Source organism: Plectrocnemia conspersa, unplaced genomic scaffold (genome assembly GCF_051122295.1).
Source record: "Plectrocnemia conspersa isolate PC_06_02 unplaced genomic scaffold, ASM5112229v1 ptg000011l, whole genome shotgun sequence".
NCBI classification, from domain to species: domain Eukaryota; kingdom Metazoa; phylum Arthropoda; class Insecta; order Trichoptera; family Polycentropodidae; genus Plectrocnemia; species Plectrocnemia conspersa.
In genome coordinates, this window is record NW_028277175.1 from 10,239,624 (window position 1) to 10,257,845 (window position 18,222).

General features: G+C 30.9%; 4 protein-coding genes across 4 annotated transcripts; all 4 read right to left on the reverse strand.

The window, feature by feature from the left end:
- Window positions 1–898: 898 nt before the first annotated feature.
- LOC148229430 (uncharacterized) lies at window positions 899–13,320 on the reverse strand. The gene is made up of 4 exons (XM_088196837.1): window positions 13,224–13,320; window positions 12,300–13,153; window positions 1,673–1,733; window positions 899–1,604 (listed from the first exon to the last, which is right to left on the reverse strand). The coding sequence occupies exons 1-4, from the start codon at window positions 13,233–13,235 to the stop codon at window positions 1,032–1,034; spliced, it is 1,500 nt and encodes a 499-aa protein (XP_088052963.1). The 5' UTR covers window positions 13,236–13,320; the 3' UTR covers window positions 899–1,031.
- Window positions 4,040–4,895, reverse strand: LOC148229431 (uncharacterized). Its single transcript, XM_088197679.1, has 2 exons — window positions 4,841–4,895; window positions 4,040–4,764 (listed from the first exon to the last, which is right to left on the reverse strand). The coding sequence occupies exons 1-2, from the start codon at window positions 4,850–4,852 to the stop codon at window positions 4,165–4,167; spliced, it is 612 nt and encodes a 203-aa protein (XP_088053805.1). The 5' UTR covers window positions 4,853–4,895; the 3' UTR covers window positions 4,040–4,164.
- LOC148229432 (uncharacterized) lies at window positions 9,191–10,054 on the reverse strand. Its single transcript, XM_088197680.1, has 2 exons — window positions 10,002–10,054; window positions 9,191–9,921 (listed from the first exon to the last, which is right to left on the reverse strand). The coding sequence occupies exons 1-2, from the start codon at window positions 10,011–10,013 to the stop codon at window positions 9,322–9,324; spliced, it is 612 nt and encodes a 203-aa protein (XP_088053806.1). The 5' UTR covers window positions 10,014–10,054; the 3' UTR covers window positions 9,191–9,321.
- Window positions 13,321–16,897: 3,577 nt separating the features above from the next.
- On the reverse strand, window positions 16,898–17,634 carry LOC148229433 (uncharacterized). Its single transcript, XM_088196841.1, has 2 exons — window positions 17,623–17,634; window positions 16,898–17,551 (listed from the first exon to the last, which is right to left on the reverse strand). Exons 1-2 carry the CDS (start codon window positions 17,632–17,634, stop codon window positions 16,982–16,984), a joined length of 582 nt encoding a protein of 193 aa, XP_088052967.1. The 3' UTR covers window positions 16,898–16,981.
- Between the last annotated feature and the right edge of the window lie 588 nt (window positions 17,635–18,222).

Below are 18,222 nucleotides of genomic sequence, written 5' to 3' on the forward strand. Positions count from 1 at the left end.
AAGAAAGTATGCATATTTTCAAATATCTGGCACGAGGTTTCTTATATGAGTGGCTTCTTTTTATAATTAAGCCAAAATAAGGCGAGCTCGAGTATTAAAAATGTGTAAACAATTTTTTTTCATTTCCAGACCCCTATTTTCAAGAAGTGTGCATATTAGGCATGAACCCGACCTAACTTATACAGCGTTATAAAAAGAGCAGAGGTCGTAAACCTTTTAAAAATATTGGTACAAATTTAATTTTACATAATAAAATTGCTTTATAAAAATTCTGGGGATATGAGAATTCTTGATCTGACATTTTTGAGAAATTCTCGAGAAGAAACATTGTGACCGTTGTTGCTTTTTTTAATACTATTTCTACAAAAATCTGAACCATGAAAAAGAACAAGAATCATATTAAAGTTCTACTAAAAGGACCACGTATTAGGTAATCTGGAAATGTCGTTTTTTAGTGAAACGAAAAAATCACTTTTAAATATTTATTTTTATTATAATGATTTAAATATAACTTTGTTCTAAGGATAAAACCTTATCCCACCTCTTAGTTATTATTTAAGATTCCATTAGCATAACATGCTACAGACTTTGATTCAAAATATTACACTAGCCCTTTTTTCACATCGTCTGCATCGACCGAAATAAGTGGTATTCAAATAAGGTGGAAATATGAGTTGGCTTAGTTTGTATTTTGGACTTGAACTAATTAAATGTTTAAAATTATAAATAGTTTATAATAAATTTGAAGAATTGTAACAGATCCTTCTCTTACAACTGACACTGTTTCATAAAAGAAAATTTATCATTGGACCAAAATCTGACACTCTTAAAAGATATGTTTATATATTTTACATATTAAAAATAAACTTTTGAATAATAATAAAAAAAATAATTTAAATGAATCAATAATTTATTTTTTGCATATCTACATATAGTTACAATGAGTTGATTTTATCCATGCACATAATTACTATGAGCATGAATAAAATTATGTTTTTATAAAAATGAGAATCACAACCAAGTTTAATTTATTAATAATGATGTCCGTAATGGCTTCCATGGGCGGCAGCGGCATGGGCGGCGAAGTGGGCAGCCTTGGCGTGGGCTACTTCAGGAGTATCTACGACAGATCCATCATGAGCCAATGGGGCGGCGTGTCCATGAGCGTAATGGCCACCATAGTGTCCGGCGTAAGCTGGGGCAGCATAAGCATGGACTCCATGAGCGTAGGCGCCGTTGTAAGCGTTGACTCCATTTTCATGGGCGGCGTTGTTGAAAGCGGCGTGGTGGGCGATTTTAGCGTGAGCTACTTCAGGGGTGTCTACGACACGTCCATCGTGTCCCAAAGGAGCAGCTGGTCCATGAGCATAGTGTCCGGCATAAGCGTGTCCAGCATAAGCCAATGGGGCAGCATAATGTCCAGCATAAGCTACTGGAGCAGCGGCGTAATGTCCGGCATAAGCCAATGGAGCGGCGACTAATCCATGGTGTCCAGCATAGTGTCCGTCATATTGACCATGATCTTGAGATTCGAGGAGTCCCTCACCGCGCCATTGACCATCGTCATGGGCAGCTACGAAGCCAACGAGGCAAAGGAAAGCAACCTGTATAAATAACACATATTTATTAAAATACTATATAAAATATTTATCGCTTATTATAATAAACTCACTAAGAATTTCATGGTTGTGTAATGCAAAGCCTTTTCTGAACTGAAAACTGCTTCTGATGAACTGCACGGGAGTTGTTGCTTATATACTCAAAAGTAAAAGTTTTATTTAGAGAAGGGGAATCACGGCTGTTGTGATTTCGATCGAAAACAATTATTGTTCTTGAAAATCCTTGAATTTCTTACAAGCAAATTCAATTTAAAATATAAAATATACGAAAATGTCATTTTACTAAATATTTAACATATAATTTTTTCATATTATTAAAACTATATATTATTAATATTATATTTACTGTTACTCAACTACATAATATATAACAAGACACTCATATAATACTATTGTGTATTTTTTAAGCGTTTTGTTCTGTTAGTAGTAAACTTAGTATATATATAAATATTCAATACTTTCATAAATTATCAAATATAATCAAATCAATTAGCCTTAGATTTAATTTGTTGCTATTTTACTATTCATTTTGAAAGGGATTTTATATTAGTTTCAATTTTGTTTGATTCATATACTTTCAGTAACTACATCAATAGATAAAAAATAATAAAATAAATAAATTACGCTTAACATGTACACAATAAAAATAATTCGAATGTCAAAAACTTGTAAAAAACAACTAAGAGGCAGACAATTTATATTTATATAATTGAAAATTAATAATAATATCAGAAAATACGTTTATCTTATCGTGATAGTTAAATTCTATAAATAAAAGTTTAAAGCAATATTAAAATGATTCTAATTGGAGTGTACATTAACTTGAATAAGTTTTAATAAATATCAATAATCAATGAGTATTAGTGATGGCACGATTTTATTGCTTTTGACCTGGACCGGAAGTTCACTATATGGCAACACTCAACAGCAAATAAAACACCACTAATTATCAGATAAATATTATGAATTGATATTTTTAATAATTTTTAATGCCTAATTAAAAAATTCGCATTAAAAATGATTTCAGAAAATATGTCGCAACGGTAACTATTTTTTATATTTATTTGTAGCATAGAAAGGGTTAACTTGTACCCATTATTATTTATTCAAGAAAATATATTACGATGTTAAAAAATATATAAAATGCCATTTTGCACATGAGGCCCGGAATCATTGTTTTTCTAAGGCACGTGTTCGCTCTCGGCGCCCCTGCATTTAGCAAGAATTTATATTACATTTTTAGAGTTCATTGATATTATAATTAAAAGTAGAAGAACGGATTTATAAATAATTTTTATAAAAAACTTTTGAATATAAGACAGAATTATAAAGTGCATATATATTATATAATGGTTTACAACTTCTCAAAATAAAAACCGCAAATTTTCAAAACAGTTTTCATTATATATTTGCAACAGGTAACAAAATTAGGTTTATGTAGTTTATATAAACATAAATCCTAGATTACGCTAGCTAAATCATAGATCCCTTTATCTTTATATATATAAATTTGTATCTTATTTTATTTTGATTTAAAAAAGTCTTTCTTATATTAGCAGCAGATTATTAAGTTTATTTAGAGTTTTTGATGACATAAACAATCATCTACGTTACGATAACTTGACAAATCTTAAATCTTAATCCGTTTATAGTAACATATAAGTATCTTTATAAATAGCTACTATATCATTAAAAAATAATAATATTTAAAATGAAAGTGTAATTTTATTTTTAACGATCTTATCTGTAGGTGAAAGTAATAAAAAAAAATTAAAAGTGATAATTCATAATAATTAAACAAATAGTTCTTTATGTATATCATTACTCTATATGCATATAATCACCATAACATATTTTCAATATATGTACAAAGGTATACGTGCATTTAATTCTAGTATGTATTCCATTGTAAAATATACTGAAAGTATATTAAAGGATTAATAATTAGGTGTAAGTTTTTTTTACAATAAAAAAAAATATAATATATTCACAAGAAATAATTAAATATAAAAAGTAGTAATCTCGTCCTAAATAAGTATGTACTGCTAAATTATTGTTATATTTTATAAAATAAAACAACAACAAGAAAAATCATCAAATATGTAGACATTTGTGATCTAAAGTAATATTTAAATATTAGGAAATAAGTTTAGAAGTTTTTAAAACCAATAATAATACATTTATTATTTTAAAATCATTTCCTACAGATGTATTGCTTTTTATACTGCTAATATATAATTCAATTTACCCTGTTGTTATTTTTTACTTCTTATTACCAAGAGGATAGCAATATAATTAATTAAAAATGTAACATATTCCGTATTCAAAATTACAATATGTCTTTCTGCGTTATTTTATATGTATTGACAATGTTCCTTGAATCTTCCACGAGTGTATTTAAAGTAAAAAATCAGTTTAATAAATTTGATTTATAATTTTATTAATTATATACATATATTTACACAATGCTTTAAATTAAAATTAATTTTCAGCAGTTGGAGAATATTTGGTTGTTTAGTTATTCTTTTCAATAGTATGCGAGTAATTAATAATGATGACCATAATGACTTCCATGGGCAGCGGCGGCATGGGCGGCAAAGTGAGCAGCCTTGGCATGAGCTACTTCAGGGGTGTCTACGACAGATCCATCATGAGCCAATGGAGCGGCGTGTCCATGAGCGTAATGGCCACCATAGTGTCCGGCGTATACTGGGGCAGCATAAGCATGGACTCCATGAGCGTATTGGCCACCATAGTGTCCGGCGTAGGCTGGGGCAGCATAAGCATGGACTCCATGAGCGTAGGCGCCGTTGTAAGCGTTGACTCCATTTTCATGGGCGGCGTTGTTGAAAGCGGCGTGGTGGGCGATTTTAGCGTGAGCTACTTCAGGGGTGTCTACGACGCGTCCGTCATGTCCCAAAGGAGCAGCTGGTCCATGAGCATAGTGTCCGGCATAAGCGTGTCCAGCATAAGCCAATGGGGCGGCATAATGTCCAGAGTAGGCCAATGGAGCGACCACTAATCCATGGTTTCCAGCATAGTGTCCGTCGTATTGACCATGATCTTGAGATTCCAGGAGTCCCTCTCCGCGCCATTGACCATCATCATGGGCGGCTACGAAACCAGCGAGGCAAAGGAAAGCAACCTATAAATCAGACATAAGTTAATTAGCCACTGTAATTATTAATGTATATTATATATAAATAGTTAATTAGACTTACTAGGAACTTCATGTTTGATTAATGCAAAGCCTTTTCGGAACTGAAAACTGCTTGTAACGAACTGATCGGGGGCGGCCGCTTATATACTAAAGAGTAAAAGTATTTTAAAGAGAAGGGGTAAGGCGTGTGCTATGATTTAACCACAATTATTTTTCTCTTGTGTTTTTATGTAAAAGATCCTTGAAATGTTAAATCATTTTTTGCAACTGGGGTAACGTGCATTTTTATGTAACATTCTTTGCTTGTTTATTCAATTAATTTTTATCTATAATATACAGTCTACATTTTATATATTATGTAGCGCAAATATGAAGAAAACATTTATATAGATGGACTTTTGATGAAACTTTTATTAAAAGCAACTATTCAAAATAAAAAGTATTAATAATATAAATATATCTTAAGAATCATTCAATAATTTTAAACATGCTATACTATAAAGCATTATTGTAGCATATATCAAGTTCCGTTCAACAATAGTTTCAAGGTCATACATAATTGAAATGGTAAAAATTTATACATCGTAAATTTGTTTTATACTGAATTATTAATGGCTCAAGATATATAGATTAGTTGTATAGATACAAGTACATTTTTTTAATATCTCAATTTATTTTTAAATATAAAATAGACACTCGTTGCTTATTAATAAATAATAATAAAAAAACAGAAATAAAAATTAAAGTTTTCTCATATTAAAAATTCTATGGATGTGTTTCTAAACATAAAAAATAATACTATTAAACGACAAATAAATTTAAATTTATTACAATCAGAAAACGGTGAAAGCGAAGCTTGATCATCGAAAAGATAGATTTATACTAATCTCATATTCGGTTCGTTTTATCTTATATTCAGTTCAGTTTTGTAACTACTGATGATAATGATATGCCAAAACCTCAGTACACTATTTGCGGTGAAGTTCTATCTAGCAATGCAACGAAGCCCTCGAAACTCCATAGACATTTTAATTCAAGACATAAATATATAAGTTTGAAGCTGAAAGAATTTTTTGAATTAAAGCATGACGTAATAATTAAATCGGAAAGATATAATAATTTACATGCGACATCTATGTACAATCGATGAGACGCTCATGTATTAATGATACGTACTTTTCGTGTCAGAATTTTAATACGGTTGTGTTCGGAATTTATATAACATGGGTCAGAATTTATATTAAAAAGTCAGAATATAAGCAGTAAAAATAAATATTAGATGGTCATAATTTATATTAATTAGTCGGAATTTATATTAAATGGTTAGAATTTAAATTGGGCCGGTCAAAATTTATATTGAATAAAAGTATTATTTGGACAGACGGTCAAAATAATTTTTTTCAGTCAGTATATATATTATATAATTTGTATTTTAACATCAAGTTCAATTTTATGTTGACAGATGCTTAACATGGGCATTATCAGATGTCAATACAACAAAACAAGTGTGCTAGCCACTGACGCTCTGTCGTTATTCTTGCTTCGTTCGTCGCTCCAGATACATACGCGTCATACATACAATTTTAATAAATAGATTCGTTGCAGATTCGTTAAGAGTTATTCATGGGGTGTTCGCTCGCACCTAACCTGTCCAACAGTGCGAGCGAAATAGTTTATAAATATTTTTTAAATAAATAATTCAGGCTTACGATATAAAAGTTATCTGGAATGTAAATTGTGATTTATATATATTTTCAGGTGTTGATTACTAAGCAAAATATTTAAAAAAAATCGATTACGTACGGTTTCTTCATAAATCATACTTCTTATTATGACATTAAGTAAAATGAAAAGTACATTTTTGATGAACAATACATACATATTTATGATCATTTTTTTATTAATGGTAACGCTTAAAAATAGAGTACAAATCAGAATCAAAAGCATTTGTCCCCAAATTAGTTTCGTGAAAATGCTTATTTTGGCATTAAGTTGAGGAATCAGGACAAGCCTGCCCCCCTCCCTCCATTTGCGTGGAAGAACTGAAGCAGTGGTGCTATGGTAAAAATCAATATTTTCGCTTTGGTATAGCAATGGTTTAGAGGGAACAAAAAAATTATAGTGAGGACTTTAGATACACTAGAAAATATTTTAGATGATATAGAAACACTGCTCCAAACATACAATGATGATGTTAATTCTGGCAGCAATGATCTAAACCTTTTCTCTCAGTCCAAGTCAAATAATTTAGGCAGAAACTAAGCTCTTACTAAGAAATTTGCAGAACATTTAGGTTCCAGATTGAAAAAAAGAAGAAAGAGGACACTTAACAAACTTGATCGATCGTTTCGAATTTTATTTTCCGAATGGATCCGAAATCCATTTATTGCATCTAAAGCAGATTTAAATATCTCTTTGTAAGATGAATTATTGGATTTGTCTGCTGATTAAAGATGATTTTCAAAACCATGATATAATTAGCTAATTTTTGGATTATTGTTGAAACAGAATATTCTGAACCTGCTGAAATTGCTTCATCTTTGCTTTGAAAACTCTTATACTGTTTCCTTCAACTTACTTCTGCGAAACCGGTTTTTCATTCATGAAAATTATCAAAACAAAGTACCGGAACTATATAGTTATTCATTCTTCTTTGCGTGTAACACTGTCCACAATTCAGTCACGATTTGATAAACTTCTAAATAATAAATAGGCACACCTTTTGCATTAAATAGTTATTGTATTTTGTTTTCATTTAATTCGGTAATGTTCGGTGAAAAATAACTTTAAAGTTATCTTAAAATTTATTTTAATGTTAAATCTGTTTTTAGTAGTTTAACTTTGTTATTTATAAAAGTTTTCTGTATTCTAAATGTAAATACTATATATATTTCTCGGGTTTCAAACCCTTACTTCCTAACCAAAAAAACAACGGTGAAAATTGGTGATAATTTATTGTATAATATTACATATATTGCAACAAACTATGGTGGGCAAGTATCGCTTTTCTCCGAGCGCTGGTGGAGAAGCTGGCGGAAGAATGACGTCCAATAGATGGTCCCCTGAAGATGTCCATCGATGTCGATTCCTCTCTTGCTTATATGGTCGTCTGTCGTATCTGACATTATCCCGTCTCTCATCTCATTTCATCTCTCAAAGACGGAATAGCGTAGTCCGTAACGTCTCAGACTAGTAGCTCTGAAGTTGCGGGTTCGAGCCTTAGCAGCAGCACTCAAATTTGTATTAATAAAAAATACGCTACTATATAAAAACCGAGTAACGCATTGGGCTTATGCCTGTCAGGTCACAAGAAAACATGACCGTCTTTCCTAAAATATCCAAGCCTCTATAGAGGGAAATCTGCTTGATGGACATCTTTGAAGGTCGAATTATGCAACGGCTGGTTAGCTGTAATTTTTTTCATCCGGTGGTTTTGTTTTTAAATAAATATTCATTTTATGCATCGGAGAATAATTACAGCGTGTTGTTTATTACACTTCTTTTGGGTGTACTTAGCGAGGTATATTGTGGTGGTTCGTTCAGTTACAAGCTTTTGTTATTATTACCGTGGTTACGATGATTAAGTGGACGAGTTTTAAGAAGAACCCTCACAGTCCCATATTATTTTTATTAGTATTTTAACACAAATTAAACCAATACAGGCTATTATTAAATGATAATAGTATGGCCATTTCGTATTATTTAATCACGCGCTTAAACAAACAATAAATATGTTATGATTTAATAAAATCATGACATATTTATTGATCATAAAATATAATATAAATAAAAATTAATTTGATGCCGGTCCACCAAATGCAAATATTTGTGAAGCACTGATATAAATTATATAACGTTGAATATATCTCAGGGTCATTAACAGCGCAGCGTACTCTAATTATAGTTCTAGGTTCGACTTCCGGTTTTCTAAAATCGAATATAATATATTAACAGTGTAGACCCTAAGTCGTTTTCCGTTTATTTATTTTTAATTAATTATATTTAGCTTTCAAATTTTATAAAAGTAAATGTATGATATAATCCATAACAGAGATATTTTTCCTAAAATATATTGAATTAACTTTTAATAGCGCTATAGTGTTTTTACTAAGAAAGTATTCATGCGTAATATTCATAAAATATGCTCTTTTTTAAAATAAGCATTAATTCGAGCAAAAGAATTGAAAAAGAATGTTCTTCTTGAAATATATTATACACCTGTGGATTGAGGTGGCAAAAATATGTGACAACTGCAACTGATGACACAAATTTTTCAAGCAAGAACTCCAATATAACAATAAAAAATGTAACGTAGTCAGTATTCTAAACACAAAAAGTCTGGCTACGTTACCATTTATGTAATAAAATGTTTCTTGAATCTTCTACAAGTGTATTAAAAGTAAAAAATCAGTTTTATAAATTTGATTTATAATTTTATTAATTATATACATATATTTACACAATGCTTTAGATTAAAATTAATTTTCAGCAGTTGGAGAATATTTGGTTGTTTAGTTGTTCTTTTCAATAGTATGCGAGTAATTAATAATGATGACCATAATGACTTCCATGGGCAGCGGCGGCATGGGCGGCAAAGTGAGCAGCCTTGGCATGAGCTACTTCAGGGGTGTCTACGACAGATCCATCATGAGCCAATGGGGCGGCGTGTCCATGAGCGTAATGGCCTCCATAGTGTCCGGCGTATACTGGGGCAGCATAAGCATGGACTCCATGAGCGTATTGGCCACCATAGTGTCCGGCGTAGGCTGGGGCAGCATAAGCATGGACTCCATGAGCGTAGGCGCCGTTGTAAGCGTTGACTCCATTTTCATGGGCGGCGTTGTTGAAAGCGGCGTGGTGGGCGATTTTAGCGTGAGCTACTTCAGGGGTGTCTACGACGCGTCCGTCATGTCCCAAAGGAGCAGCTGGTCCATGAGCATAGTGTCCGGCATAAGCGTGTCCAGCATAAGCCAATGGGGCGGCATAATGTCCAGAGTAGGCCAATGGAGCGACCACTAATCCATGGTTTCCAGCATAGTGTCCGTCGTATTGACCATGATCTTGAGATTCCAGGAGTCCCTCTCCGCGATATTGACCATCGTCATGGGCGGCTACGAAACCAGCGAGGCAAAGGAAAGCAACCTATAAATCACAAGTATTTATTAAACCACTGTAATTATTTATGTATATTATATAATATATAAATAATTAATTAGACTCACTAGGAACTTCATGTTTGATTAATGCAAAGCCTTTTCGGAACTGAAAACTGCTTCTAACAAACTGATCGGGGGCGGCCGCTTATATACTAAAGAGTAAAAGTGTTTTAAAAGAGAAGGGGTTAGGCGTGTGCTATGATTTAACCACAATTATTTTTCTCTTGTGTTTTTATGTACAAGATCCTTGAAATTTTTAAGCATTTTTTACAACTGGCGTAACGTGCATTTTTATATAACGTTTTTTGCTTGTTCATGAATTAGATTTTCATCGATAATATAGAATCTACATTTTATATAAAATGTAGCCCAAATATAAAGGAAATATTTATGTGTATAAATAGACTTTTAATGGAATCTTAATTAAAGCAACTATTATAAACAAAAAGCATTATTAATATAAATATATGTATGAATCATTTAATGTTTTTAAACATGCTATATCGTAAATCATATTTGTAGTACATATATATCAAGTCTTATTCAACAATAGTTTCAAGGTCATATAATCATTGCAATGACAAAAAGCAATGTCTCAATAATTTGTTATATTCTGAATTATTAAGGGCCCATCATATAAAGATTGTTTAGAAACATTGTAGGTTTTATAATATCCAATTTTATTTAAAAAAAATATAATTAATATAGATTATATAAAAAATAATATATTTCAGGGTCACACAGCACAGTGGACACTAATTATAGTTCTAGGTTCGACTTCCGGTTTTCCAAAATCGAACATGACAGTGTAGCAGTGTAGGTTAAAAAATTGTGCTTCTTAAAAGAGAGCATACACTTGGACTGTGGTATAAAAAATATGTGAAAACTGCCATACAACTGATAAGACAAATTTTCCAAGCATAAATTCTGGATATTTTCATTTCCATACATATCAAGGCTCCAGGTTTATTTTTTCGTCAATATTTAAAAAAGCGAGTATTGATCAAGAAGGCTCGTTCTTTTTTTGAGTTGAATATTTTTGTAAAAATAGAAAAAATGGACTAAATTAGCACGATAAATCACTGGTTAAAGTTGATGACTAATAAATTAAAGTCCCAGGTTCAAATCCTATCTGAAAGATCAGGCTTAATGATTTTTATATAAATATAATTCCGATCCATCTATTCTAATCTCACGGATAGATATCGTGATGATTAATTAAAATCAAATTATGATGTGCATTTATGGTATCAAAAATTCTATAATAATGAGCTAATTTAAATCATAGAGAATATCACTTACGTATTGACATAAAAAATATTTATATTTCAATTATTAAAAAATATTTTTTCTCCATGTTTCTAAATTTTTTTATCTGAAATATCAGAATTAATGATTTTTATAAAAATATAATTCCGATCCATCTTTTCTAATCTCATGGATAGATATCGTAATGGTTAATTAAAATCTATATCGTGCATTTATGGAATAAATTTTTTATAATACTGAGCTAATTTAAATCATAGAGAATGTCACTTATGTATTGACATAAAAAAATATATATGTTTTATTAGTAAATAGAAAAGAAATTTTATTGAATAATAAATATATTTTTTTATAATTAAGTAATAAAAAGGCGTTTTATCGCTGTTTTTATTTCAATGATATTGATCTTATTCCTTTTTTTGCTGTAAATAAATATAATTCATTTGTTTTATTATTACATATATGTTTAAAAATATTGCTCTAATACGAATAAATAATAATTGATTTTTTTAAGACAAATTATGCGAAAATACATCATTTTATTAAAATACATGTATTTTAAATTTTTAAGTATTTTTTCATAATCTTTCTAAAAATTTTGAGTTGCCAGGATTTCTGACCTATTTATAATATAAAGTAATTAAAACAATCACTATTAAATAAAATTTGAAATATTTTGCTTTTTATTTATTTCAGTTTTGTAAAATTCTAGAGATCTAAAGTTGTAAACTCTTTTAGTATTGTTCAAACCCAAACCTATAAGATGTTTTCAAATGCTTGAACAATTAATAATTGGCTGCCAATGAGTCAATATTTCATAATCTAACTAATTCTTTATCGTGTACTCATACAAAAATTACTTATATTTAATATTTTGCTATTCTTAATTAAATAGCCTTTTATTAAATTTGATACCTTATCAGACTATTATAATTCTGATATTAATTAATATGATAATGACAAATAATGTATTTTTATTTAAACACAATAGTGCAATATAAAACGAAATGTATTATTGGTATTTGATATTTATTAAATAAGTGTATATATATTTACAATCATTGGCTATTTATGTACATTTTAATATTTATAAATTAATAGTGGTTTCCGTAATAGCTTCCATGGGCGGCGGCGGCATGGGCTGCAAAGTGAGCGGCTTTAGCGTGGGCTACTTCAGGGGTGTCTACAACACGTCCATCATGAGCCAATGGGGCGGCATGTCCATAAGCGTATTGGCTACCATAGTATCCAGAGTAGACTGGGGCGGAATAACCATGAACGCCGTTGTAAGCATTAACTCCATTTTCATGGGCGGCGTTGTTGAAAGCGGCGTGGTGAGCGGCTTTAGCGTGAGCTACTTCGGGGGTATCGACGACGCGTCCATCATGACCCAAAGGAGCGGGTCCATGAGCGTAGTGTCCAGCATATTGGGAAGCATAGACTGGAGCGGCATAGTTGGAAGCGTAGATTGGAGCGGCATAAGCTTGGACGGCATGGGCACCATGAGAAGCGGCGGCATGGGCGGCGAAGTGAGCAGCTTTGGCGTGGGCTACTTCAGGGGTATCGACAACGCGACCATCATGAGCCAAAGGAGCAGCTCCATGATAATATGCTCCATTGTAAGCTGGGACAACAGCTACGGCGTGGGCGGCGTTATTGTGAGCGGCGAAGTGGGCGGCTTTAGCGTGAGCTACTTCGGGGGTGTCTACGACGCGTCCATCATGTCCTAAAGGAGCAGCTCCATGAGCATAGTTTCCACCGTAATATCCAGAATATTGTCCGGCGTAGGCCAATGGGGCGGCATACTGTCCAGCATAATGCCCTGAGTAAGCTAATGGGGCTGCATAATATCCGTTATATTGTCCATGATCCTGAGATTCCAAGAGACCTTCTCCGCGCCATTGTCCATCGTCATGAGCGGCTACGAAGCCAACGAGGCAAAGGAAAGCAACCTAATAAAATAATGAATTGATTAATAATTAAATTTGATAACTTAAAAAAAAATATTTATTTTTATCTTACCAAGAATTTCATGTTTGATTATTACAAAGCCTTTTCTAAACAGAAAACTGCTTGTGAATGGAATTGAACTGACGATCTAAACAGGTGTTAACGCTTTTATAGTAACGAGTAAAAGTTATTGGAAGGGAGGGGAAGTGTGTTAACTCTAAATATATGTGCGGCTTTTTTATAACAACGTATGTGTTTTAAACCAAAATATCCTTGAATGTTTTTTTTTCTAATAAAAACTATAAAGCTATTAAACGAACTTGATATACATAATTTATACTATATACTAATATGCTAAGTGACACATGCTTCACATTAATAATATTTGATTTTTTATTATAACAAGAAATATTACTCAAATAAAAAATCCGTTGAATAGTACATAATTAATATTTATAACATACCTTTAGATTATTACATATGAGTATCAGAATAAATTAATTCGTATTTTAATATTTGTTATAAATATTGATTATTAATATACCTATTACATTATTAATTATTTATTATGCTGTTATTTTAAATATTATTTTTTACTATTAAATGTGATTTTATTATTTATTAGTATATATTTGCGATTAGTTATAGTATTAATAGATATTTTCCGCAAATTGTGCAGTGATGAATATTCATTTGCATATATTTAAATATGACAAGTCCTATTATTGATATTTTTAACCCTAGTTAAAATAGGCTTAATATTTGTCCTTTAAAATGGCCTAGTATTTTTTTGCACGTCATACAAAGATAATGACGCGTGAATAAAAATTGAGAAGTCATTGGCCTGACTAGTTAGAAAATATGAAGGTCAATATCTGTGGTTCAATTCTTTGTAAAATCAAAGGTAATAATTAAGCTATTTAAATACCACTTTATTAAAAAAAATATTTATCTTAACCAATAATATAAAAATCCACATTAATATCAAAATTGCAATAAATAGTTTTAGATTTATTTATTTATAATTACTTAACCATTATTTTTTTAACATTATTATAATATTGAAAATATATATATGTATAATATATCTATATACATTTAATATAACTATGATTTGCATACTATTGGAGCTTCGTCAAATCAGAAAAACAGATTTATGCATCTAAATGAATCTGAATGTATGCATTTATTTATGAAAGTGACTGGAAATAGTGAATGCATTTTAAGCTTCTTTGATGCAAATCCGACCAGTTTAAAATGAGACGACAAGTACTCGAAAATATATATACTAGTATGTTTATCGTACGATAGTTTCACAATTTCTGACCTTTGGCATGGTTTTGAAAAAATCGGCAGACCCTGATATAATTCTAGATCAGTGAACCACATGCCTTCCAATTTTTACACACGTACATTCGCGCGTGCTAGAGTCACAAAATAAATTCATATACGTCGCACGAAAATACGATTGTGTGTTATTTTTGTTTCTACCTGCGCTGCAATAATGGTTATTATCGAGCATACTTCGACGAGTGTATGCAGAAGTCGATAACAATTTTAATAATTTATAATTAAAAATTTGGGTAGTTTTCTTTGGTTTCGTTCACTTTCTTATGATTTAGAAGAAGAAGATTGGCAGTTCATTTTTAATTTTTAAAAAGTCACAATGAAAAATTGTAGAAGCACCGAATCCAAAGACAGTTAGCTGTTAACTGATATGTCAAAAATTTGTACTGCAATAATTTTGTGAATGCATTATCTACGTATACATATATATGCAAAAGAAAAGCGACAAGGATTTTCATCTGTGTCACATCCGGCCATAAAAATAAATATGTCGGGCTATTTCGCACAAAATAAAACATATGTAATAACACAGTAACTGGTTAACAACTCATACAATACGATTGTGTAAGTAAAACGACTGTGTGTTTTGGATAAAAAGTGGAAGGCGTGATGTTCACTGTTCTAGATGGTATACTTAAAGAAATGCAGGACCTTATTGCATATCCACTGTTACTTGTTTTTAACCTTTTACTGAAACAATACCTTTTTAAAATACTACTAGGCAGACGACTGTATGTGTACATAAAAAACAGCGAACAAGTATACTTTGAAAACAATCTGAGATGCGCCCTTTACGAAATTTCCGATTGGAATATATAAGCCAGTGTCGATTTTATCAGCAAGAGTATTCGAAATTATAATTCGTCAGTATGCAATAAATCGCATCAAAGGATACTTGATTGATAAACAGCATGATTTTCGTTTATCCGAGATCACTAACAACGAAACTGCTCGTTTTTTACAATTTTGTGACGAAACATCTCAATATAGGCAGAAAGGTGGATTTCATTGCATATCATTTTAACAATCGTCTGAATTCATTGCATGTCAGGAATGTCTCAAGGTTCTATTCTCAGTTAATTATTATTTTATTGTGTTTAATAATGCTTTTAATAAACTTATTTTCAATTACAAATTCTTACTTTTCTCTGACGACCTTAAAGTATTCATTAAAATAAATTTTATTAAGGATTGTAAAAAACTTTAATTTTATGTTAACAATTAATGTACGTAGTATAAAAGGCTAATAAAGTACTATTTAACGTCAAAAAATATTATTCCATAAGCTTTTTTACAGCAAGAACACTGAATAATATTGTCAATGAAATGGATAATATTCTGCTTTGCTGCAAAAAGTGTTAATCGATTTAAGGGTCTTCAAAAGGACTACAGATTCGTTCAGCTTATAGAAAAATATGCAATAAAGCCTCTAAAGTGTTAACGTTTGACTTGCGATACGCATGTTAATTGAGGAGTACAAGAAAACTCTATGCTTTGTACAATCATGTAGTTTGCATTATTTTCTAGCATCTTTCTAATAACATACATATTATAACAGAGTAAATTTTTTTGTATTTAGATTAAGTCTTTGTGTGTTTTATTATGTGCTGTATGTTAATATATAAAGTAAAATTTGTTTTAAATTAATAACAGTTTAAAACTTCAATTAGCTTCAAATCTATGAGTTAAACATGGATTTGTTTCTTCCTCTAACTTTAATCAACACGTAAAAGATTAAATTAGGCATTCATTATACTGATGCTGACATACAAAAATATTATCAGATGTTAAGAGATAATAAAAGTCAAAGTTGGTGGTCATATTTTTATAAAATATCTTTAAATAGAATTGAATTCGTATGAATATTTTTTACAAAAATGTCTGAAAAAATGATTTTTGCTGACTTATAAAATCTTATTTAATATTACTAAATGGAAACAAGGGACGTCTAAAAAATCGAACCAAACATAGTGAACGAAATTGCGAAACTAGACAGGGATATATATAGTTCAGCAACTAAGGAGCAGACGTTTGAAATTCACTGATAAAATTGAAATAATTGAGAATTTCTATAATATACTTTATGTTAAAAAATAATAAATTCTTAATAATTAACAATTATAATAGTATTTTTGTAATTATTAAATATACATGATGGGTAATAAGCTGGTATATTAAAATAATTAATCAAACTATAATGTTTAATTTTAGTTTTTAGTTGTCATTAAAATCTCAATTGCAATATAAAACAAAAAAAGTAAGTACCATATGATTAATTTGTAAGCTTTTATAATCATTATTGAATTTAAGAAATGTATGTTTTTAAACAACAAAATATTAACTCGGATCTATAAAAATGTCAAAGAATAAAAATAAATATATTCATTTCGTTGGTTTTATTGTTAATAAAATAAAATACATTATTTACATCTGTGCAACATTTTCATAATCTTCAGTTCAAATATATTTTAAGACAATTGAGTTTAGTAATAGCTGCCATGAGCGGCGGCGGCATGGGCGGCAAAGTGGGCAGCTTTAGCATGGGCTACTTCAGGAGTATCTACGACACGTCCGTCATGAGCCAATGGGGCGGCATATCCATGAGCATAGTGACCACCATATTGTCCGGCGTAAACTGGGGCAGCATAAGCTTGGACTCCTTGAGCATATTGACCACCATAGTGTCCGGCATAGACTGGGGCAGCATAAGCTTGAACTCCTTGAGCGTAGGCGCCGTTGTAAGCATTTACTCCATTTTCATGGGCGGCGTTGTTAAAAGCGGCGCGGTGGGCGATTTTTGCGTGAGCTACTTCAGGGGTGTCTATGACGCGTCCATCATGTCCCAAAGGAGCTGCTGGTCCATGATAGTGTCCAGCATAATTCAATGGGGCGGCATAGTGTCCAGAGTATGCCAATGGAGCGACCACTAATTCATTGTATCCAGCATAATTTCCGTCGTATTGACCATGATCTTGAGATTCGAGGAGTCCCTCTCCGCGCCATTGACCATCATCATGGGCGGCTACGAATCCAGCGAGGCAAAGGAAGGCAACCTATATAAATCACACATAAGTTAATAAATAATTGTATTTATATAGTATAGTATTACTATGATAAAACTTACTAAGAACTTCATGTTTGATTAATGCAAAGCCTTTTCTGTACTGAAAACTGCTTCTGATGAACTAAACGCGGGCGAACGCTTATATACTAAAAGTATATGATTTTTTAAGAGAAGGGGTAACTTGTTTATATGATTTCTTTCGTATTTTTACTCTCACATTTCTACGAAAAATCCTTCAACGTTGAATGTATACATTGTTGAAATTTTGTATCTAAATTGTACAGTGAATATATCAATAAATGCAATTTAAATATATGATACACAATTTAATTCAAATAATAATATAATATTTGAAATTAATTCAATATTATTAGATTAAAAATTTATTTTTTACCAACAAATATGATACAATAAAAAAGTAATGAAGCATATTTTTTATATATAAATAACTCAATTAGATAAATTTAAAATAAAAGACGTAAAGTAATCCTATACTTTGCCAATATACTACGACACAAAATTAATGAAATTCTGATCACAATTAATCTTGTTCATCATTTATCATTTAGAGCATTCACTGTATAAATAATTCGTGATTCTAATAATTTGGATCTTCCGTAAAGATCGCTTGGTCTAAAATTGTTAGGGCCTCAAATAGAC